Source organism: Polyodon spathula, chromosome 59 (genome assembly GCF_017654505.1).
Source record: "Polyodon spathula isolate WHYD16114869_AA chromosome 59, ASM1765450v1, whole genome shotgun sequence".
NCBI classification, from domain to species: Eukaryota; Metazoa; Chordata; class Actinopteri; order Acipenseriformes; family Polyodontidae; genus Polyodon; species Polyodon spathula.
In genome coordinates this window covers 74,198-99,197 of record NC_054592.1, presented here as the reverse complement: position 1 = coordinate 99,197, position 25,000 = coordinate 74,198, and the positions used below count along the sequence as shown (strand labels likewise).

The following is a 25,000-nucleotide window of genomic DNA, read 5'->3' as shown; positions in this document are numbered from 1 at the left end:
CCGCTTTGCTGTGGGTTGTTTGCTTCTGCTATGTTATGTTTATTCATGCTATGAAAATATTTCATTTGCAACACTGCAGATAATTAGCGACATCTTGGCCACGTGGTTTTATTGCAGCTTGACCAATAGGAATCAGTTTGAACTACAACCCGTGAAACGGTTCAAACCAAAAGATCTTCAAAAAAAACGAACAGTGACTAGTGACAATATCGAAAGTACTAGCAAGATGTACGAAAATGGATTTTAAAACCTCGGCTAGCGCTCCATTCAAAGTATAATGGCAGCGTTTCAGAAGGATGCGGAGTGGATAGCACATCAACTCTTTTATGTTTCATGTCACAGGTTATGGGCAAACTGTGTGGCTGCTGTTTCACTCAGCGGCTTCTTGGGAGCAGGAAGAGTGCAGGAAAGGTTAATACTGAGGGAACTATTGCATTGCAGACAATAGGATCAATCCGCCTGCTGTTGCATGCTAATGCAGCAATGCCCTCCTTTGACATTGCAAACACATAGCACACTTTTACATCGCCAAATAGAACATGCTCGAGTAATTTATTGATCCGTATTATAAACGATTCCATTGTAAATGACGTGATGTAGCTGACCCACATGTTATTAAGCTTTATAGTAACCTTCAATGAACGTTCAAGGCTCTTCTGTATATTTAAAACTAGGTGCGGCTACTTTGTAAGGAAATTTTGCGAAATAATGAAAACACAGGCTTCAAAGCATCTCAAAGATGCATCAGTTAATCCACACAATAACCCAATCCAATGCATGCATCTTAACCAGTACAGTGCATAGTGCACACGGATAGTCACACGCTGATTGTTTCCAATAAAAAATAGGTTATTTATTAATCTATATTATTCCGTTTAGTTTGCTTTTATATATGATGTGATCAATCTTTTGGCATTCAGATTCTGAGTATATGCAACAGTATATGTGGAAATAATACTGTTTATTTATTAATCAGTCATGTATATACCCACTATTGCCACAAGAGGGCGTGTAATGCAAACACACGATACGGCTTGAATTCAATAAAATGAAATGCAGGTACCCAATTTGGCCACCAGAAGGCGCTAAAAATACAAACGTGAGATCAAACGCTTTTTTTATGCAAATCTAATACAGTGTATGTCATTGTTCTCAAATGGACAAATGCTGCTACAGTTTTGCTAAAAATGACGTATTCCAGTACTGGTACTTCATTAAGAGTTCCGATTATAGGCTGTTATAAGAGAGCAATGCATATTGCCACACGTGTATTATGGGTTCCCTATTGTTCCAAGATTAAATAACTCATTCTTGTTTACATTCCAGGTTGACGCCATGAGAACACGTGCATGAACAAGGCTTTCAGACACAATACATTTTAGCAGTAGTGCTAGAGAGAGAGAGAGAGAGAGAGAGAGAGAGAGAGAGAGAGAGAGAGAGAGAGAGAGAGAGAGAGAGAGAGAGAGAGAGAGCTTTTTGCAACATTAAAATGACGTCAACCACAAATACTGCATTATAGGTCTCTGCGGGTTATTATAGAAATGCCACTGAGTATTTTGATTTTGTATGGTTTTCGTCATCATTTTTTTTTTTAAATGCAGTTATACGTTTATTTAGTGTTTACTGTTTATTTTACTTTGTATTTTTGTTCACATTAAAATTACTTTAACATCGAAGACGATAAAATAACTTTAGCCATGAAAAGCTGCACATATAATGCAACAAAAATCTAGGGTTAAACGAATCATCTGTTAATCTTCCCCCCTGAGGCGCACCACAGAAGTTTGCCCTGGGCTCCGATCAGACGGGTAGATAACGACTTACTCTTTCAATGTGTATGCCATTCAACAAACGCGATAGACTTCAGCCAAGGGCAAATATCACATTCACATATCACATTCTGCGCCTTGGGGCACCTGTTTTGAAAATTCCTCGATGAGAGTGCCTTTCTGATTTGATTGGGGCATGCTGTGAGTACTGGGCGGGGATCTACCCGCACACCCCCTCTTCTTCCACGGACAGGGTGGATATCTGAGGCAGTGGGCTGGTTTCGCACACTCCAGATTGAGGCAAGGGTATCAAACACTCTGCTCATTTCCTGCCGCAGAAGATCCTGATTTCACTTTGCATTGAGCGCAGATTATTTGGTTCGCTCTGCGCCTCGACCTGATTGCACTGGCTGCGTTCGAGCGCCGTGATTGACAGACCGAATTCAAATGCACAAGTTTGAATGCTGTCTGTAGATCGACTGGTTTATTTAGCCGTGGTCATTAAATCCTAAACCATTCCACGCTGTCTGTGCAAAGTTGTGAAAGAAAACTACACCGAGGATAGAAGTGTGTAGAGGCTGACTTTTATTTTAAGGGTATTTTGTTAGTACTATTTTGAAACTAAAATGCCTCGGTCTTTCCTCGTCAAGAAATGCTTTACCAGCAAAAAGCCGAACTACAGCGAGCTGGAAAGCCAAACAGGTACGCATGTTTTCTTCTTTATTGACATTAAATTAACATATTAAATCCACGCGCACTCTAGATCTACTCTAGTTGCCGTTAACGATGTTGCTTTTACAACGGGAACTTGAATAAGCCAAATGTACTGTGCACCATAATAAAATGGCAATAAAATTCGGAGAGCGTTAACTACGGGATTTGTTTGAGATGTCTCAGGAAATGCAACCTGGTATACACACTGAAAACCACTTCACGCCTAAAAGTCAGCAAACGCTTTCCACCACAACCCGAGTGTAAGAAGTGGCAACTGTTTGTTAATTTGAGGAGCAGGACACTCCGTATAAGCACAAGAGAAGATGAAAGGGCTTTTTTTGCACCAACTGTATAAATGACTCTGGGGTTCAATGTGCGCTTTCACAACTTTCTATGTAGGGCGCTGCGTGTTTCTAATGGCACTGTTGGTGATAGGACTCTGAAGTAGTTCCCATAAAAGTTTTTGTTTTGTTGTAGTTGGAGCAGACACACAGCTGAGTTATAGAAGTAAAACGCTTTGTAAATTATAACGTGCTAGTTTTTCTTTTTTTTTTTTTTTCTAACACCGATATATACTTTCACTTATTAAGCACCTAATTGGTTGCTGTGCTATGAGGTTATTGTTAAATGTACCTATCTGGGCTGTTACTGATGCTGCCTGTGGTAAAACAGGTGTGGAAAGCATTGTAAACGACAGGCAAGGGGCCAGGTGTGAGGTGTGGCAAAAGCTGTAAAAGATGGTGAGGCCTCCTGATGTAACAAAGCATGGCCCTGTTAAAGCAGGATACCAAAACACATTTTGCTGATGAATCGCAAAGCAGAAACTCAGGTTTCCTGTATTTCAGACCAGTTGTAACTTATAGTGCTGTGATTGCTTGTAAAGACCCTCTCTCCATGTGTTTGCAGTGCTGGTGTCTCCAGTCCTGACAGAGAGTTACCCAGGAGGTGAAATTAGCACTGCCTGCTACTCTTCAGCCTTGGTGTGGGATGTGGGGCTCCTCCTCACCCCTGAGGCAAGCCCCTTACCGGAGGGTCCCAGCCCCATGGACCTGAGCTCTCTGTCCAGCAGCGAGGAGGACGAGGGCCGCTCCTCGGACCCCCCCAGCCCCACACCTGCTGAGCACTTCCCGTGCACGTGCTGCAGCAAGTCCTACAGCAGTCCCGCAGGACTGTCCCGTCACCAGCTGTCCCACTGCCAGGGCGAGGAGGGGGTAGCCAATGCCCGTGCCTTCCGCTGCAAGCACTGCCCCAAGGAGTACTGCAGCCTGGGCGCCCTGAAGATGCACATCCGCTCCCACACCCTGCCCTGCGTGTGTCCTACCTGCGGGAAGGCTTTCTCCCGACCCTGGCTGCTGCAGGGACACATTCGCACACACACCGGTAAGCATTGCCATGCACGGGGGATTGGCCCTATTCTGGTACATTAGGGCTGGGCTGGGCTGGGCTGGGGGTGGGGGTTAATAGCCTTTTGTTTGAATGTTCAATAAACGTTTAAGTTTCCGGATGTTAAGGGATTTCATTTGTGTACAGTGCAGGTATACCTCCTTACACATTTATAGATACAACATAAAAGTATATTCTCTATGTGCTCCATCAATTCTTCAGGTTGAGAGTACATTCTAATATAAACTGTTGTTATTTCTTTTTTATTTTTATAAAGTTAAGTATATCCTTAACCAGTTCTTGTATCCCCTCCTGGCTTGCAGGCGAAAGACCGTTTTCCTGCCCGCACTGCAGCCGTGCCTTCGCTGATCGCTCCAACCTGCGCGCACACCTGCAGACCCATGCCGAGGTGAAGAAGTACCAGTGCACCACCTGCTCTCGAACCTTCAGCCGCATGTCCCTCCTGCACAAGCACAGCGAGGCTGGCTGCTGTGTGTCCTCGTGAGGGGCGTCTCTGCCTTGTAGACGTGGAGGGGACGGGAGCCTCTAGAGCAAGACCACTGACTAAGGAGAACATTGGGGATCCACTTTGCATTTCAGAGAATTCTGTTATTGAACATTACTTCTCTCTGCATTACAATGTCTCTTTAGAGCGATTATTCTAATCCGATTTGCATTGCCAAACAAACTGTGCCGTCACTAGAGTGTATGAAACTTTTTTATATTTATATATTTTTGAATAAACATATATACTGCAGTCTATTTTCATATATATATATATTTGTACCTATGTTTGCACCCCCTCCCTCTCTGCATGAGCACAAAGAAACAGCTGCTGAACTGCCAATGGTAACACACACCAAGAACCTTATTGAGTCAGCTGCTGCCTGATGCTGCGCAAAGGCAGGGCATTGACAGGTGTGCACCTAGTGTCCTTCAGAAGGCTGTTGACAGGTGCCTTCTTATGAGTGTTCTCGTAGCACGCAAATGCAGTGACTGTAACAAGTTTGTTTGCAGCCCAGGGAGGTATGGAAAGGGTTGAGGTTGGGGTGTCATCTATCAATAAAGATTATTATATTTAAAAAAAAAAAAAAAAAAAAAAAAAAAAAAAAAGCTTATTTTGTGTCTTTTTGTATAAAATCAGGTTGCCCTGATCCCAAAGAGGAGAGCTTTTTGTATTTTTTTAAAGTAACAAATAAATGCTGCTGTCTTTTTGACAGGAAATGACCCCACTAAGAGGTTCACACAACTTCCTGTTAGAATTCTGCAACAATGCTGCTCTCCTGTGCCCCAGCCAGGATGAAGCACTATGGCTTCTCCTAACAGCAGCTCTGCCCCTTGCCAGTGCGTGTGGGCTGCTGCGTGTTGATGTCAGCACCTGCTGATAAGCAGCGGAGAGGAGGCAGGTGCTGTTATGCCAAAAGAGCCTCTTTATTTACAGAGCTGAAGTCAAGGCCAGCGTCTTACAAGGGAAGGCCACGTCCCTCACGTCAAGAGCAGGATCGAACAATAACACAATATATACCGTTACACTGCAGTGCTTTGGACTGTCATTTTGTATTGTACTGCAGAGTGCCAGGGCCCATGTAAACATTTGCAACGAAAGGAGATTCACGAGTTTGTGGATTTATAACAGCATCAAAAATGGCAGTGGAAAGCTTTCTGCAGTGTGAGAAAAGATTTCAAATGTTATTGCATTGCTGCATGCACGTCTTAGAAAGTATGCAACGCCACATCCTAACAGGTTAAGATCCTTGTAAGCCCCTAGTTCTAAGGCAAGATGAGCTGACTGATTTGGGGGGGGGGGGTCAGTGAAGCAATGCTGGCTGATTGTGAGAGACAGGAAGAAGCTGTCAGGAATGTACAAACAAGTCTCATCCTGCGCTCCAGCTAAAGGCCTCCAGCAGTTTCTCAGGAACAGCATATTTCACTAACAGTACTCACAGTACAAGATTCATGTTGAGCTTTCTTGAAACGCTTCAGTGTGAATTTTGTGCCTGACAACCGCCTGTATGTCCCCAAAGCAGGTACAGCGCAGGGTGCTGAGTAGTGAAGCACTCTGTTCAGAGTAGTGCAGAGGGTTGTAGGTATAGAGTTGGGTTTCATTGCCAGAATGAGGTAGAAGCTTTGTTTTGTAGTTCCATGTTTGAATATAGGCATGTATGGGGGATCTCTATTATTGTGAAGTATACAGGGGTATGGCTTTGGTTTACAGTCTTGAAAAGGTTTTAGAGATGCTTTCAATAGAGGCAGCTGCTGCTTATCCTGGAACAATTTTTCAAACAAATAAATATTGCTTTCTGACAGACAGGAAATGGCCCTAGACAACTTCCTGCTTAAAATGCCACAATATCTCTCCTCTCCAGGGACTGGTCTTATCGCCAGTGGTCCTGCTGTCAAAACAATCTGGATTCCATCAACACAGCTTCAACACAGGCTGCTCTAATAAGTCCAAATCTAAATGTGTGTTTTTGCATGCTTTTTCAATACTGAACTACCCTACACTGTCTGAACTCTGATCTGTCTAACCTGTGCATCTGCAACCACAGATTATTTTCACATGTATAACTTGAAGGCTCTTGAAAACAGATTTGTGCATTTATAATATAGCCCACTCTTTCTTGATGTCTTAGCAAAGTCTGATTACATGAAGTGGCTGTGATGTGTTTAATAAATGCACATATATTTAAGTGGAACCGGCTCTGCACAGATTGTTAGGTTAAAATTAATTGCACTAGCTTCTTGTAACATAATTAATCATTTCAGCCTATCAGTTGCTGGGACATGTATGTCACGGCTGTATGGTAATGTTATACAGAGTTTATTCAGAGCACTGCAAGGAAAATGCCAGTTTGATAGGAACCAATCGATAGTGACAGTGGATACGCTCTCTCGGTTCATTCTGTAAATAAAATACAGAATGTAATGCCAGTGCAATGCTGGTACTGTCAACAGTCGTGTTATCGACATTCCTCCTTGTGTACTTATTTGCTGTTTCTTCTCTTTTCTTACACGGGCTGCACTAATCATGTTTTTATCGAAATCAACACGCTACCTTTCGCTGAATTACATCACGATTGCGAGTGATGTTTGATACGGACAGTGAGACTCCCAGTCAGACTCCAGCAGACGAGCAAAGCTGACAAGCCTGACAGCTCCCTCATTACACAGTTCAATCAAAAATACCAGCTTCTCATCAAACCTGCAATTAGGTTTTCACTAAACCTGCTGTTGCTGGTGCTGTCACAATAAACTCTGCTGTATGTTAAACCAGAGTAGTGAGTTTTATTTTTAATTGAGAATTTGAGATTCTGGTTTCAAGTTTCAAACCAAGCGCAGCAAAGTACACCAGTCTGGATCCACACCTCATCATATACCTAGCCGGGAGTCACCCTGCTCAGCGCTGGGATAGGAAGCCTCCACACACCATGTCACTGGAGGACTAGGATGGAGAACCACTGCAGGAGCAAGTGCTGTGGGATACTCCCCTCCCCAGCAGATTGTGTATTTCAGAACAAGAAGAAAGCTAGCAAGCGCTTATATATATATATATATATATATATATATATATATATATATATATATATATATATATATATATATATATATATATAGTCAGTAATGTGGTCCCTTTTATATTTTCACTTGTCATGAACAAACGTTTCATAAGGAACCTTATATAAAAAAAAAACAACAACAAAAAAAAAAACGGAAGTAGTACCAGTGTAATCTAATGTTTTATTTTATTTTAATTTGTCATTAAACAGTAAGTCAACATTTCTGTGGACCTTGAAGATTATTATAATATCATATTTCTATGGAGTATAAACAGCTGGCCTCCATTATGGGTGCCACAAGCAACAACTATTTTTTTATTTTTCTTTTGTGTGCCCAATTTATTCTACCCCCGCATTTCCTCCTCATTCTCCCCATTTTCTAATGTTCAAATTTTTTTTTTTTCCTCACCACTGCGATTCCCCACACAGTCCGGGAGAACTGAAGGTTCAGTGGGCGTCCTCCGATCCCATGAGCCAGCTTCCTCTTTTACACCCAGGAACTGGAGAGCGGAAGCCAGCATGGTTACCAGGAATGGTGCGACAAAAAGTAAAGCTCAGTTTAGCTACTGGGTGATGTTACAGTTCAGCCAATAAGGCTGGGTGTGGAAGATACACCACTGCTCCCCTGTGGAGGTTGCACATCGCTTGACCTCCTTGGATTTGACTTGACTGTCTGTATCAATGCCTGCACCAGCTGTAAAAACAAAACCCCACTGAGAGTGAGGAGAGTTGCTTTTTCAGCATGTCCTAAAAAGATCAGCAACACCCCTAACCTCTCCCACCCTCATTTCAGGCTTCATAAGGAGAATTTGTCCTGGAGGTCAGTCCTCTGCCGGGGTGAGTGGAAGTATTCTTGTTTTCACGAGCCCAGCTCTCCTTACCCTGCCGAGTCTGTGTGGAGCTCTTTCCCAGGCATGCAAGAATCCGTCGTTCAGTAGCCAAGAGCAGGGGAGAAACGAAGCATGGCTCAGGTCTCAGTTGACACAGCCCACCTGGTGCTGGGAAAAGGCGGCATATCCTTCTTCTTCTTCTTCAACAGGTTTCACTGCATACACAATAACACCTGCTGGATATTAACAGAACTGCACTCAAACCTGCTATGAAGAGCACTCAGAGTACATTAACTGCACTCTTTAATGTCTCAGAAGCAGCCTGCATGTAGCTGGGAAATAGTGATTGCTAATAACTGTTCACAAAATCAGAGCCATGCAAGAAATGGAAATGATAGTTGAGATGCATATGCTGGTGTAAGAGCGAGGAGGCTGGGTGCAAACCGGGGACCCCGCACACCACCGCGCATCTTTGAACCTCATCTCACCTCACCGACGGGTCCGAATTTGTAACTGCAATGTCTCACACACATTGCCTGTTACACCAGGATGAGCTGTTCAAACTCAGATAAGTGTTGCTAAAAAACATCATTTTGTATTGGTTCAAATTCTTACTGGATGTAATAAACCCAATTTTTCTGTATGGCTTGAAGTCTGGATCATTCTGAATTTAACCCACAAAACCTGAGAGAGCCTAAGGGACAGGGAGACGGGAATTTCATTCTAAATTCTACAACTTTTTTTTGGTGCTGGGTCATAGATTGCAATTTGGATGTGGCAACGTGCATTCACCTAAAAAACCTCGCTGTCCTTATAAATGCATTACATTTATAAAAGAAACACCGAAACACAAAGATAACAACAAATATTCTTATGGTGTGTCGACATTTTGCAAGTCAACACACCATAAGAATTGCTTACAACACAACATGAGCCCAAAGCACTCCTGGTCTCACTAGAGTGCATTGCAGTTAATTTCCAATGATGCACCTTGTTCTTCACATTTTTATACAAGCAGCCAATCAGCACAATCCCTGGGCTCTCCACCAGGGAACCATCATTACCTCTGGTTGGCACCACACACTCCAGGCTGTAGGCTTTCCTTCAGCTTCTCCAGACACAAAGTGAAAAGGGATTCGTCAGACCATGTAGCTTTCTGCCAGTGGCCAATGGCCCATGTCACTTCCCACTGACTGGAGATCTTTGCAACCTCTTGTCACTAACGTAGCCATCTGCAGTGCAGGGTTAGATAATTAGTGTTGGAGCCTTTCAAATTCAGCAGATTTTGGAACATACACTCACAGTCTGACGTGACCGATTCCTGCTGGATGTCATGCCCAAATATAGAACAAACAGGTTCGACATTGTGGATCAGCAGCGTTTTTAAAACACTAACAGTTGACAATATCGCTATAGACACGTCCTGCTAGAATAGTCAGTCTCAGAGGCTTAGTCAAACTTAAGAAACCCCCCCCCCCCCCCCAAAAAAAAAAAAACGGTTAAGTCTAATCTAAAACTTAAATCTAAACTTCTGTGGGGTTGTCATTTTTTCGTGCACAGGATTTCTCTTTTGCTAGACCAATAATCAGTGCAGTGTTTCCTTGCTAATGTTATAACAGAGGCATAATTTCCCTGTCTCCAATTTGACGTCGCTCTAATCAATGGCGGCTGTGTATTCTGCCAGAACAAACAGCCAAGCTGATAGATAACATCTTCACAGCATCGCCCCAGCTGGAAGCGATCAGCTTGCCCTGTAGCACAGACAGCTATGTAACCGGACCAGACCTCCACAGGGTTATTACCTCCCTGATTCATTAAAGACAGCCAGCAACAAGGATCATGAAGAACTTGGAGCATTTCACTGGCTTAAGACTCTCAACCACTGTAGTATGGACCATATTCTGCTGATGATCTTTATACAAGTTTGCTGTGGTATTCTTGCATAGTAAAATAAATCTGCAGGTATCCAATGCTAATGCATTTAGAATAGTTTACCATGCTTTACTGTGCTGTTTTTTTACATACTTCACCATACCATGTTCTCTATATTTTACTACTTCTTATGCTTTTGCTTTTCTTAAGGGTGCACTAGTTTCACAGAAAGGCATTAGTTATGGGTAAAATGTGTTACATTTCATTAGTTAATGATGTAACGTTTAGTATTTCCCTGTTGAATGTCCAAAACTGCCCTGATTTCTTCTCTGTTATAGAAAATCTCCTCTCATCACAACATCAGTAATTATCACCCAAGTATGAGTCAAAGAGGGCGCAGCCAAGGGGACCACTTAAAACCTGAAACTACACTCGAAACACTGATTTTCAAGCAGGTGCTTGCACTGACTAACACAATGGGCATGTCCGCTTGGCTGCACCTGGCACAGAAGAATGCTCACCTGTATTCACCTGGATTGCAAAAATATGTGGCTAGCATGTGCCTGAAGGTCCCTGGGAGGGGCAGGACCAGGAGCACGGTGTAATTGTGCTCCAGTCCAGGCTTGCTGTACCTGGGAGACAAGGGAGGGGTCAGTGGGTGGCTATTGTTGCAGCACATTCCAGCCCTGCAGGCCAGTGTAGGCACGCTCCTGCTGGCAGGGAGGGTGAGCGGCGTGTGCCGAGCCCACTGATCAACAGATATTCAGCTGGCGCCCTGCAGGCACAGCAGTGCACCTGCCTCAGATCTTGCAAATCTGTGCCCAGGAGCCTTCAGGAAATCTGCTGCTAAACACAGGTGGGATTTAAGCCCCAAAACGAATAATGCAAAAACAATACAACAAGGAAAGTCTCTGGTCTTGAATATTTATGTACAGTAGACTGTCCTGATTTACCTTGATTTGGAGTGCGCATACCTAATGAGAGCAATTAGCAAGCCGTCACCATGTGAAAGACTCACAATTATGTTGTCGGGAGTTACATTATGGGATAGAAAACCTTTTACTTTTCTGAAATGGCGAACAGGAACAAATAAAAACTAGGTACTAGGGTTTGTAACATTATTTTTAAATCTGGGACTGTGGCAGGACTGTAGCAAGCAAATAATATTTAGAATTGTCGCAACCAAAGGACATGTAGGCTATGGTACTAGAATTGCTTTTCTTAAGATTTCTTAAAAAGGTGGAGCAGAGATTGTTATCTCCTCTTAAAAATAGAAGGCTTGAGGTTGTTTTTTAATGCTGTTAATCCCTCTTACTGTGGAATGCACGAGCTCTTTGCAAATTAAAGTGTTTCAGTTCAGTGCAGCAATGACTGCATTTTTTTTTGGCGCTGAAATGGATTAACTGGCTTGATGTCAAAGTCTAAATGTTTTCTTTTTCAAGATGATGTCAGTTTTACTCGCCAACCCATCTTCTATTGAAATTAGACACCCAATGTGTCTATATCAACAGCCTTTATAATGTTTGAAATACTTTAGTACAATTTGTCAGAGACATGTTTTTACTTCAGTCTTTAATCAATGTAAGACTGTACTGTTATATCCATAACGCTGTTCTGTACTTTTGAATTGCATAAAAAAGCTGCTGTCCAAAACATTGATCTAGTTTTATTACAAAGATCATTTTTCATTACCCCAGCAATCTATAATATCAGTGCTTCAGGACAGTGGGGATTCTTTCTGTATTATACATGTGCATGGTGAGATATTCTACATAGTACGGTAAGGGAGGTGTCCGAGCTCTTCTCAGCAGTACGGTAGCAGGTAGCTGCTGGCACTGAGGCAGGTGTTTCAGAAGAGCTCTCAGTCCTTTGAGCCCCAGGCTCTTCGCAGGTCAGACACCTGTCCACTGCCTTTCGAAAGGGACTCAGGTTACCACACACTCCCTGAGTGCTGAAGGGAAAGACAGATTGGGCAGTCAGGGTTCAGCAACCTGCCTGAAGTCACACGACGACATCAGCAGCTGTCACTCTGAAACACAACTCTCTCTGACCACAGCCGTGGAAAAAAAACAATACAAGTCGTATTCATGCAAAGCACATAGCGCACCCTGAGCTCACATGAAATTGTTAATACAATACATGCATTTACACAGTATGCTGAATGACTAGCTTTATCATTTACCCCACTAAATACTCCTGTTTAGAAAACGTGTTACTCATAAGCTAAAGATGGAGGTGAGCAAACTGTCCCACAATTGAAGTTTATAAGAATGAAGACTGGCTTTTGAGACATGTGTTAAAACTTTACTCCCACATTTCTGTAATGGAGACTCCCAATGTGTTTACAAACTCCCTGTCGTTCTGCACTCTGGGACAGGGAATATCATTCTGGAGCGCTAATGTTTTCAACAGTTATGATACTGAAGTTTGGTTTCTACTCTTGTTATCAGCATGCATTTAATTATGAGAGAGATTCAGATTAGAGGTCAGTTCAGGCTACCAGGGATTGGGCTAGTGAGAGTTTACTGTAGTTTACTTGCAGGTAGGCAACATACTTTAAGTACAATGTGGGGGTAGGACAGCATGGGCACAAATGTCGCCTTTTAATGCAATGTTGTTTTCACACTATTCAAATAATTGATGAATATCTGGAAAATCTGGAATGGAATTAGAGCACCCGGAGAGGAGTCACACTGGGGAAAGGATGCAACACTAATAGCTGTTTTATGTAGCATTTCTGAAGCTCACAGTGTAACAGGGCAGGGGCTGGGTGCGAACCGCCAGCAAGCGCCTTAACCACAATGTAAAATGGCCGGGCTCGTCTGCATTCGTGGCTATAGCCATCTCACCCACAGGGACCAGAGACCGTTACAGCAGCGCATCACACAACGCTGGCTGTTACAACAGCGCCACCTCTGGCCTGGAAAGTAGATTACTAGCACCCAAAAAGGAAACAATTTTTTTTTGGTGTTTTATTAAGCAATTTGTGAGGATCTGTGTTCTGTGGGGAGTGATACAGATCCTGTGCTTTTTGAGGACACGTAAGTTCCCACAGCACTTGCCTTAAACTCCCAGCAGTGCTACCCCCACTGCTCCAGACACAAGCCTTTCCAGATGCTGCTCCCTGAAGGAATGGCTCCATTTCACCAAACCATTGGCTGTCTCAAAACACAGCCCCAGGCCACACACCACTTCTCAAGGCTACACTGTCTGAATATCTCAAACCTTGAATGTACTGTACACTAAGTTCTGGAGAGAATAGGCAACATACTGCGTTCTCAAGGGAATCTGTGCTCAGGCTACATGCCTGTTTGCATTGCTGTTAAAGACCCGCTCATATAGGAAATCTGGTAGCATGCTATTAGATACTGGTTTTATCTGATGAAGGACACAAGAGGCAGTAACCTACAGCTGGGGTGTTGGGTTACACATGGGGGGCATATAGGAACAGAGGGGTGTAATCTTTCATTACATATCATTCAGACAGCCTACCATCACATCTATTCCTTTTTTGCAATGTAGTTAATACACTGTTAAAATACCACTTTTATAGGAGGGCATTTTGTGTCCACTCTAAATGAGATTCATAACATCTTCATGAAGACTAAATATCACTGTATAACTGCAAGTATTTAAAAAAAACAAGTGTAATGCATTTGTTTCATAAATACTACAAAATGATACAAAACATCTCAATAAATACAGTAGCGAGTCACAGACATGCACTGGCAATGGCACATTTTTAATACACTGATGACAGCATGTTGCGAGTCGTGCCTGTTAAATCGTTTTTTCAAAGTGATTCTAAAGATCGCATGACAGATTGCATTATTTTGCTTAGCGTTCCTACAATTAGGGTTGTCTAAAGGAGCATGCACTTAGTGCTACAGTGCTGTGCATTGTCTATGAAGGTGTTATCAATGCTACAGTGTCCAGTTCACATAAAGTGCTCCCTGTTTTTACACTGTTTTACAAGTTTCCCATTAAAACTGTTGATTCTCAGCGGGATGTTAGCTGAGCTACTGCAACAGCCATGGCACCTGAGATCAAAGGCAGTCTCACACAACATTAGACTAGTGCCTCTCCCACCCCCTCCTTCTTCTCTTCTTCATGTGGTACCACCTGTCTAAGGAATTCAGCTACCTTCCTCCTCACCCGACAGCTTGTTGCTTTCACAGCAGTACAGTCATCAAGACTGTTTCAAAACAGATCAAAGCAGCTGCCCAGAAAGGCTCACAAACACTCACAAACACTCAGACAGCAATGGTGAGATGGTGGGAAATGGCATCGTCACCTGTTCTGTATTTTAAGGAACTGCTACCGATCAGCTTGATTTAGTTCCTTATTTTATTTTCATATCTTGTAAAGGATATAGAACAGTAAAACAAAACAACAAAAAAAACCCCACTAGAATTTATGCAATAAGAATCAATTGTTATTTCAATATCATCTCATCTGGCAGATATTTGGTGCACATATGGGGATTTTCAGACAAGTCACTAACTATATTTTGGACTTCATTTCTGCTGCCATCGCTGATCCACTTCCTTTGTTCAGGACATGCATGTATAAACGTCTGCAACAAATCCTCAGCTTGGTTAGAAAAGTATCTTTAGCTAACCAGCAGTGTTTTGCCTGTGAACCAAAGGCTTCCTCATCTGGACTTCCAGAGGACATCACCCCTTTACAGCCACAGCTCGCCAGCTCTCTCAGTGTGCACCCTTGTGTGGAGCCGTGCCTAGACCAGAGTCCCCCAGGGCTTCCACCCGCAGTCTGCTTTTCATTCCCTTCAGCCCCCGCCATTCCCCTGGATCTCTCACACACACACAGCTTCTCATTAACCTCCAGACAGTGGGGGGCGGCTCGGGATCCCAATCAAAAGGAGCAGACCACCGCAGACGCAACATGTGCGGGGGTCTGGAGACAGCAAAGCCGGAATCAGCAGCTTAACAAGGGCTAAAATGATACAGTCACAGCACTCCACAAGCTGGTGTGGCTGCAGGCATGCTAAACAACGATCCCTCAGAATCGGGGACAGTTGAGAAGCCTGTGTGTGGGTGTGAGCTTAGTTCCTTGGAAGTTTGCGCTTGGGAGGGCTGCAAAGCAAGTGCGAGCGGAGCTGCAGACTAGTGGAAGCACCTTGCAGCAGCTGCTCTCAATTATCTGGGAGAATAGGCGGAGACCACTGGCGCCAGTTGGGAGCCGGGAGGTCAGGAAGGAGAAAGATTATCAAAATACGAGCAGGCAGTCAGCCCCTGTGGATCCAGCTGCAGGCTGGCAGTTCAGGGATCAGGGGCTCAAATCGCACACAGCAACTGACTCACAGGGGTAAGCCACTTCCCCTTCCTGGAGTGGCAGCTACATCCTTGCTGTGCGATGAAAAAACAGTGTCTCAGTTTCTCAATATCTGTGCAGGGTTTCCTATATGAAAGATGTAACCTATTCCACAGAGCTCATTCAAATAAAACATGGGGGAGAGCCCTAATCACATGAACGCACAGTAAAATAGTTCAGTCTATCACGTGATCTGAGGAGTACATTGTGTGCCTGTGGGGCTGATACTGCTGTGAACCAGCAGACTTAACACAATGGAAAATACTGAGAATGTCACAGCAGCTTCAAAAAGGCCCACCTAGATGGGTTGTTGGGTTTTATAACTGAAAATGTTCACCTTCATTTCATGGCTTGTTATATGAAACAACAAACACTGCATAATTTTAAATGAAATGATCTGCCTCCTGTGTAAAGAATACAGGATTGGTTCCCCAATTGTTTTTCTTCTCTATCCTGTCCTCTTAGAGGCGCACACTGAACTGAAATTTCCTATAACACTTTTTATATTACTGCCCCCTATACTAGACATGCCCTTATAGAAAGTATAGTGACTATAGTAGACTTTAGGGAAAAAGGCTTCTTTCCTTCACTGGCAGGAATAAACAATCCCCCAGAAGAGCTTCTCTCCCATAACACTACTTCGGAGACCAGTAAAAAGCTAGATGATTTGGACCTAGCACACATAACCACCACAATATTCTCCAAACAGGCAGCGTAATAGTCTAATCTCACCTTGCATTATATAGAACTCCTTCAGATGTTATAAAGGAATCCTGAGCCTTTTTTTCTGTAGCATCGCCAACCATCAAACAATAAGCAACTTGAGGTCACAGGGGTTTTACATGTCACTGTCACAGAGAATAGACAAAACACAAGGCATGGACGTACTGTAACACTTTTTTTTTATTATTATTTGTAACACTACTATATATATATATATATATATATATATATATATATATATATATATATATATATATATATATTTTTTTTTTTTTTGCATGCTACAGATAACAGATACATGCAATAGTAATATATCATGTGGATTATAGACTGAACCCGGGGTATGACTTAATTGAAAACCCAACAACCTGAAACAAACTATAAAAAGAACATTCTAACAGCTTGGAAAATAAATATGCCAACGCAAATCAATCATTTATTTTACAATACCTAATTGTTTCCTCTATGGTGCTTGTATGTATAGTGTTCATGAGTGGATGTCAATGGCCATCGCCCTGGCAACATGTACACAGAGTGCTAGCAGGCACCAGGACAGCTTCCTTCAGCAGCACTTCCTCTCCCACGCACATCCCTCTGTTGGGTATTGTTGTGGGTTTGCTACATTGATGAATGTCAACTTTCAAGAACACCCAACTCACTGCACCTGAGCTTGATTTTCCACTTTCTTAAAATGTTTGACGATGTAGCCGTTTTATATTGTATGCAAGACTTATACTGCCAGGCAACATATTTTATTAAAAAGATAGCTTGCAAAATCGTAATTCTATCACTGCACATGCTATGAACCCACTTTATAACTTAATAACTTAAAATAAAATGTCTCCACCAACTTATACAATTATTTTACCCCTGACTTTCTCCAGAATTTACTAATGTCCCATTATTTCTTCCTGACTGCAGCAATTCCCCACACAGCTCAAGAGAACTGCAGTTTCAGTGCGAGTTCTCCGATCCCACGACCAAACCAGTGTCCTCTTTCACACCCAGGAACTCGGATGCCAGTGAGCTACAAAGGCCATCCCTGCAAGTGTCTGGCCGAAAGGGTCAGTGTACCGCGATGAGGAGAAACAGTCACTGTCAGTCTTACCTCCCTAACTCGCCAACACAACACTCCCTGTGGAATCCCCAGCGAAGACCGGTGACTTCACACAGCCAGGACGTGGCCATACTTCATCAGGTGTGCCACTCAGGGGCCCCTAACAGCACTACAACTGAAAGACATTCATGAAAAAAAATAAATAAATAGACGTGATGCAGAAAAAACACAAAATAGGTTGAGGAGTATACAATAATACTAATTATATAAAGGGGGATGGACACTTATCCAAGCAAGCTATTTCAGTTTTTATTTCTAGAATATGCATTTTAATTCCATGCTATAAGGCAAAAGGTGAATTTTGAAAGGGGGTGTAGACTTTCTATATGCACTGTGTGTGTGTGCCTCTAATATATATATCTAATATAAAGATCATATGGGAGATACTGAAATTAAAGAAGGACTCTATGAAAAAGACCTAGGAGTTCTTGTTGACTCAGAAATGTCTTCATCTAGACAATGTGGGGAATCTATAAAAACAAAAAAAAGCCTGACTTGAAGATTGCTGTTCATCAACGCTCCCCAAGGAACCTGACAGAGCTTGAACAGTTTTGTAAAGAAGAATAGCCAAATACTGTCAAATCTAGGTGTGCAAAGTTGGTAGAGACCTATCCCGACAGTCTCACAGCTGTAATTGCTGCCAAAGGCGCTTCCACCAAGTATTAAAACCATTGTTTCTTAATTACTAGGCAAACTAAAACTATCAAGAGTACAAACAGAAACAATTACATTTTATAATTGGGCTTGGGGACAGACCTTGATAAACATGGCCCTTTTTTAAATGACCTTGCGGTTACTAGTTTAATGTTTCAGTTTCACGTAGAATAGAAACAGCACTGTAGGGAATATTCATATTTTGAGGTGCAAACAGACTTCCTTGAAATGAATGGCATTTGGATATGGTTAGTTTCAAACCCAAGACCTGGTTTTACTGTTATTGAAATGTTAAAACGACAAGTTTCATTACACCCACGTCTAGCCTGCTGATGCACATGGCAGTTTGTCGATTTCCACCTAATTTTGGAAACTGAAAAACTTCTGGAGTTAGAAAAGAAACTAAAATCTAGTAAGGATTTTACATTCGAAACAAATATGGCCTACGGTAGTTTGGATAGAAAAAAAAAAGTTCTACACACATTTTGTAGTTTAATTTAAACTATGACATCCTAAAAAGCCAGCATTCATACAGCCCAGATAGGCTTCTTGCTCATGCACAAGTCACAGCTGACTCAAGTACAGTGCAATAAAAACAGCTTTGCCTCACTCTTTGGCAATCACTGTGAATGTCTGCAAGCATTCACATTCTGACAATCACTTGTGAGCAATTATTATGATTGGTATCATATTGCCCAAACAACCCCCCCCCCCCCCCCCAAAAAAAAAGCAGCAGCTAATTTAATGGCGTCACTCTCATGCTGTACTTTGTGAGTTTTAAGTTGGAATCGGCACCTCCTCCTCTTGCCCAGTTCCAGGTTCATCAATCTCTACTGTTTAAGGTTTCTCCTCCCCCATTAACATTAGGGCCTTCCTTTTGGAACAGCCTGGTTCTTGGTTTGACAGTGGCTAGTGTCCCATTGGTAGGACCTGGGCAGTCGTCCTCAGAGTCATCCTGTTCCATCCAGCTGGCTTTCAGTGGCGTCAGCTCTGGAGCGCTAATATCCCCATCCTAAACAGTTAAACAAACAACTGTGATTGGAATAATTACTTTCAATAACATTATATAGACATACACCTATATTATTTTAATAAAAACGTAAGTTGCAGCATGAATTTACTTACACACACACAAAAAAAACACATCTACTGACTCCAAACTTTGTTTTATAAAATCAAAACCAATGATGAAAGCGGATCAGAACAACTGCGCTGATTCCTAACACAAGGACCTGTTTAGGTGTTACCTGTGGCTTGGTGAAGTCCCGGTTTATACACCACTGCACAAAGTATTTCTTGGCAGCCTCAACACTCTGCTTGTCAATTTTCTTGCAGTACACCTGGATCAGCTGCTCTGCAAACCTCTCTGGCAGCAGCTGAGACACCTGGGGTGAACAGGGCAACACACACTCAGTTAGTACTGTCAGCTTCCATCAGCACTACATTCACAAACAGGAATGGAGCATTGCAGACCAGTACCTGATCTCTGCGAATCCGAATTGCCTTTCGGGGGTCGTTCTTGCAGTAGAAGCGCACGTTATTTATGGGGTTCTTCTCCTTCATTCCGTAGTCCATGGAAATGATCTGCACGAGAAAAAACAAGTTACATACCAAGAACGCAAGAGAAGAAAGTGACACTTGGGGACTAACAAGACTGCTTATCCATTTCAATCGGAGTATATTCCTAACACTGCAGCAAAAGACTGGAATAAAGAACGTCCTCTCAACACTTCTGGTCGCGCGAGGTCCCGTTTTGAGTTTTACTCCTGATAAAAACTAGAAAATGTAATTATTGCTAAATGTGTTGTAGTTCAATTCAAGCTTAAATTTCACTTTGATTTGTTTATATATTTACATAGTATTGCATTTATAGACTGCAATACTTAGGCTGCCAGGTGTTTACATTGACAATAAAATCCTCTGCTTGCAGCTTCACATCTGTAGAGTTCTGTGGGTAAGCTTGAGCGACCTCACTGGCCAAAATGTCAAGTTGATCCTGAAAAAAATAAATAAATAAAATGTCAGCATATCACTGGGGTTCAGATCCTAATATTTTGCATTCTGTACAGGTAGCATTTAAGGCATAGAGCTTTCTGAAACTGTAATAAAAACTCACTGCTTTATAAACGTTTTTCAAGTTAAATTTACACTTTGTCAAACTCACACACCGCTAATGAAACAGCCAAGGTGCAAGCCACCTTATTTACGTGATATTGTCACAGTGCATTTAGACATCAACTTACGTTTGAAATCTTTGTTTTGGATTTGGGCTGCGTTTGTCCAACACATTTGTAGAGTTTACGGCAAATAACGTTATTGAGAACTTCACGGGCCTCTGCCAGCTCTGGGGTGCTGGAATACAAGATCTGCTGGAAGATGTGATCTACAAATAAAGAGATGCTTCATTAACTCTATATGCCTTTTGGTAGAAGCCGAAGACATCTAGTGTTTCATTTAGAACAAACATATTTGTTTAATTAACGCAACTGGTTTATACTTATTTTTGCACTGAAAAAAAAGCTGCTATGAAAACAAAAGAAAACAAAGGCCAAGATGTTCTTAAATTACAGAATTCATTCATAAAAGTTGTTTTTGTAGTTGACTATAAACAGATTCTGCCATTAACACAAGCACTGACCTGTAAGCTTGGTGTAGGCTTCCATATCTTGAATAGCTGTTGAGATTGCATACTTCTTTCCATGTGATCCTTCAATCTGAATGTAGGGATCTGCCTTCAGGAGCGCTTCAGTAATCCTAGAGAATGAGGGGATTAATCATTTCACAGTAGCCTGTGACTTTTAGCTCTAAATAAAGCGTTGGATGTGAGCCTGTCTTCAGTCTCTGCTCACTTACATTGTTTCAATGATATTCCCAACCCTGTGCTGATAGGCTCTACGGTGGAGGCAGTTTCGCGTGTGAAACATATCATAGAGATTCCCAGCTTCCTGGGGAACCAAAAATTTAAGAGGTGTTACAGCGACTGCAGCAGATCGGCAGGAAGACTGTATCTGTGACTCTCACTTTCTATTGAATAACTTTACCTGATGAGGGCCCTCACTTTGTTTCAATATCTGCCTGGCATCTTCACTTACTGGAGAGGTTATGAAAACAACGTTTACCTTCTCTCTCGTGCAAATGTGTTTCTTTGTCCCGACTTCACAAACACGAGCGAACTTGAGGAAGCGTTTGTAGTCGAAGTTGTTTTGGATTCCAAGGTGGTAGCAGTCCCTAAAAAAATTAAAAAAATAAAGACATTTTCAGATCGCAAGCAATGAAAAGGACTCAAAAGATAGATAGAATCCAATAGCATAAGTTTGCTACATTTTCTTATTTTAAGGCTTCCTCTAAATAAACACTAGTCCGGCTGCTGCAGAATAAAATGATCTTATTCAGATTAACGACACCGGCTAAAAATAGACACAGTGTCATTGTGGCCCTATGTACAGAAAATACATAGTCGATGATCTCCAAATGTGTATCATTGTACAGCAAAAAATAAGAGGGTACTGTACTGGTACAAAAAAAACAGGTTACGCTGTCGATAGTGACAAGTGGAACTGTTTCCATCATAGTATGAAGATGGAATTTAATCACTTTTCCTTCTCTGGTTTTAAAGATCGTATTAGGGAATTGCTTAGAACCTCCAGCCAATGCTTCTCCTTCAGTCCCCAGTAACAAATAGATACACGGCTTGTTTATTCAGTTTGAAGCACACATTATTAATGTGCTGTTTTAACTTTGCACATATTCTTTTATTGTAATTCCAAGCGTTTACCAGTTCCTCAATATTCATCATGCGACAAACTGAAGCACGTACCTTGCAAAGTAATCCCATTTGTCCACATCTATACCGTTTCTCTTGTTGGCCACGATTTCGTACAGGAAACCTTTGGCTTCTGTCCGACCTTTATACGGCCACTAGAAATGAAAGCATAGGGTTCCAAGGGCTGTAGTTACAAACCCCATGGAACATAATGGATTTCATACTACTGGCTTGAATACATGCAAAAATCCTTCAAATGATTGCCTATGCACTCAAGGCGAATGCTCTAACAGGACTGCTGTAGCAGTGACATTTGTTCACCACACAGGTTGACAATACTTCTTCAATACATTCTTTTAAAATGTCTAGCTCTGAAACCTGGTCAGCTGGTAACTTGCCTCTTCTATACCTCACACATTTGGCACGGGCTCAGACAATCGTTACTCACTGAAGTCGTCTCCTGGCCGTCTCCCTTGGGGATGTAGGTAGGCCCTGCAATCTGCTCTTTGATGAAGTGAAGGTCCTCTGAAAGCTCCAGGCCATGCTTCATCATCACAGACTTCAGCCCATTGACAGAGATGAGGTGATCAAACATCTGCAGTGATGCCATCTCATGCTGAAATACAGGAAGAGTCGCCTATTACATTCTAAACTAAACTTTTGAGGAGATATTTATTTATTTGGCAGGAGCCTTTATCCAAGGTGACAGAGGTGTTACAGGGCAGTGGAGTGTTACAATGCAAGCTTCACATTTAAACACAGTATCATTTACAGTAAGTGCAAATAAGAACACTAAAATGCAACAAGGATTTGAACAAGTTGCATCTACAGTGACATATTAGCAGTGCAATAGTGCAAGAATAGTGCATCAGCTGAGGATCCGGTAACGTGGTGCTGAGGTCAGGAAGTCCAGTGCAGAGTAGGAGGGGTGGATCAAGAGCTCTACGACAGTGCAATTCACCTAGATTTCTGGATTCATAGGTCTTCTCCAACTCCAACTGAATTGGGCTTCGAGGCCAGCAGATAGATGGTTTTAGAGACAGATTTCTTGACCAGATGCAAATATTTTGGCCAGATTGTGTAACAAAACAATCAAGCACAACCTGAATTACCTTCCAGTCAAGCTCTGGACAAGCTTTTGGGATGAACTTTCGATCAAACATGTGCGAAAAAGGACCATGACCTAAATATATTGAAAAAGAGAAGACTGTCACTGAAACATGTTGTATGATCATATTTACAAAGAGCAAGTTAAGAAGTTAAAAAATAATCATAATCACTTTGAAAATCAGACTTGGATAGAAACTTTTATATAATAATAACATTTTGTATAGCGCCCTTAAAAGCAGTCATCTCAGAGCTTCACAATTAATAGTAGTGCAATAAATAAAAAGATTATGCATAAAAGAATCACAAGGAGACAAAACAATCATACAAATCATAAAAACGCCATTCTTAAAAAGTAAGTCTTTAAATTGACTTTAAAAACACTTAAGAAGCAGAGTCCCTGATCTCTAGTGGAATACAGTTCCATAATTTGGGGGCATAGCAACAGAAGGCCCTGTCGCCCATAGAGCGCAGGCGAGCAGGCAGGCAGCAAGCACAGCAGTCTGAGATCAGCAGAGCGGAGGTTGCGAGTGGGAGTGGAACACAGATAAGGCGGAGCTAGCTCATGAAGAGCCTTCTATGTCAGCAATAAAATTTTAAAATCAATTCTAAACCTGATAGGCAGCCAGTGCAAGGCCTCCAAGACAGGTGGATGTGATCTCTTGAGCAGGACCGAGACAAAATTCTGGCTGCAGAATTTTGAACAAATTGAATTTTAGTGAGGATGCTATTAGACACCCCAGCAAGGAGGGTGTTACAGTAATCGATCCTGGAGAAAACAAAAAAATGAACCAGTTTTTCAGCTGCAAGTAGAGAAAGCATGGGACGCAGTCTGGCAATATTTCTAAGGTGAAAAAAAAAAACCTTGACAGTATTCAGCACATGTGATTAAAAAATTAACCCAGGACCGAAAATCACACCCAAATGTTTCATTTTAGATCTGAACTCAAGCATGGTTCCATCAACAGACAGATTTAAAGTATTGGTTTTACTTAGCTGGCGGGAAGCACCTAACAGCATTGCCTCAGTCTTGTCACAGTTAAGGTGTAAAACATTTTGTGACATCCAATTTTTTATATCAGAGATACAGCAGTTAAGGCAGAGACAGTAATATTGATATCAGGTTTAGAATTAATATAGATTTGAGTACCGTCAGCATAAAAATGTGTAAAAGTGTAAAAGTGTATGCCAAGAGACCTTAAAATGTGGCAGAGGGGAAACACATAAATACTAACTAACAGGGGGCTGAGGATAGAGCCTTGCGGCAGAAATTACTGGCCCAACCTCAGAACTAAACCCACCCAGGGAGATAAATTGTTGACGTGTTTAAAGTGTCAAATGCCGCACTAAGATCCAAGATCCAAGAGTCTCAGTGCTATGAAGATTCCGGAAGCCAGATTGAAAGGGTTCAAAAAGATTGTTACAATGAGGTGCCGGTTTAATTGCCTAGTGACAGCTCGTTCTAGAAGCTTAGCTAGAAAGGGCAAATTTGAAATGGGGCGAAAATTATTAAGATTATCCAAGGCCATATGAGGTCTTTTAGGCACAGGCTTTACTGCAGCCATTTTAAAAGCAACCGGAGCAGCTCAAAACAGGATTGAAAAAGAACAGAGGGGATAGGATCGAACAGACAACAGGTGGCTTTCATACGAAGGGCCAGGTCTGTAAGAGAATTAAGAGATGTGTAAAATAGGATAGAGAGGACCCCACAAAGCCATACAAAGAGAGACTGTGCAAGAGGAGTCAGAGAAGAGGTACTAATGTGCAGGCGGATATTGTCAATCTTAGACTTAAAAAACTCTAAGAAACTATTGCATAGCTGATGTGAAGCCGGTAATGCGATAGTTTGACTAAAACACATTAATAAAGTAAACACAACTTATAAATATAGTCTTTAATAAGATTTTACTTTTAATCTATCATTTGTCCTGTAAATTTAACTTCCAGCTAAGTTACATAATGCCACCAGTTTTAGATTATGAAATGGTTCTTTAAATGAAATAATCATCCAGTTTGTTTGCTCACCCAGATCGTGACACAGTCCTGCGATCTGCACACACAGCATGTCCCTCTCGCTGATCTGCAGCTCAGGCTGACGCTCATGTAACACCTGGACCAGCCTCCCCGCCAGGTAACACACCCTGCACAGGTGAACAAGAGATTCAAACTCAGACATA

The 25,000-nt window shown here is 42.0% G+C and overlaps 2 protein-coding genes and 1 long non-coding RNA gene across 4 annotated transcripts; 1 reads left to right on the top strand and 2 right to left on the bottom strand.

Moving 5' to 3' along the window:
• The first annotated feature begins 2,039 nt into the window (after positions 1 to 2,039).
• Positions 2,040 to 4,910, top strand: LOC121307809 (protein snail homolog Sna-like). Its single transcript, XM_041240090.1, has 3 exons — positions 2,040 to 2,471; positions 3,390 to 3,863; positions 4,190 to 4,910. The coding sequence occupies exons 1-3, from the start codon at positions 2,396 to 2,398 to the stop codon at positions 4,369 to 4,371; spliced, it is 732 nt and encodes a 243-aa protein (XP_041096024.1). The 5' UTR covers positions 2,040 to 2,395; the 3' UTR covers positions 4,372 to 4,910.
• A 2,713-nt stretch (positions 4,911 to 7,623) lies between these two features.
• On the bottom strand, positions 7,624 to 17,584 carry LOC121307791. 2 transcript variants are annotated; one of them, XR_005948392.1, is made up of 4 exons: positions 17,291 to 17,584; positions 16,192 to 16,307; positions 10,647 to 10,757; positions 7,626 to 9,485 (listed from the first exon to the last, which is right to left on the bottom strand). It is a non-coding gene; the product is annotated as an uncharacterized LOC121307791 (long non-coding RNA). The 2 variants fall into 2 exon arrangements; XR_005948391.1 differs by having other exon boundaries at positions 7,624 to 9,485; positions 10,647 to 16,307.
• A 307-nt stretch (positions 17,585 to 17,891) lies between these two features.
• On the bottom strand, positions 17,892 to 24,999 carry LOC121307874 (deoxynucleoside triphosphate triphosphohydrolase SAMHD1-like). Its single transcript, XM_041240184.1, has 12 exons — positions 24,849 to 24,999; positions 22,829 to 22,899; positions 22,165 to 22,332; positions 21,771 to 21,871; positions 21,073 to 21,181; positions 20,807 to 20,898; positions 20,592 to 20,707; positions 20,197 to 20,336; positions 19,857 to 19,949; positions 19,433 to 19,537; positions 19,201 to 19,338; positions 17,892 to 18,965 (listed from the first exon to the last, which is right to left on the bottom strand). Exons 1-12 carry the CDS (start codon positions 24,997 to 24,999, stop codon positions 18,777 to 18,779), a joined length of 1,473 nt encoding a protein of 490 aa, XP_041096118.1. The 3' UTR covers positions 17,892 to 18,776.
• Position 25,000: the final 1 nt, after the last annotated feature.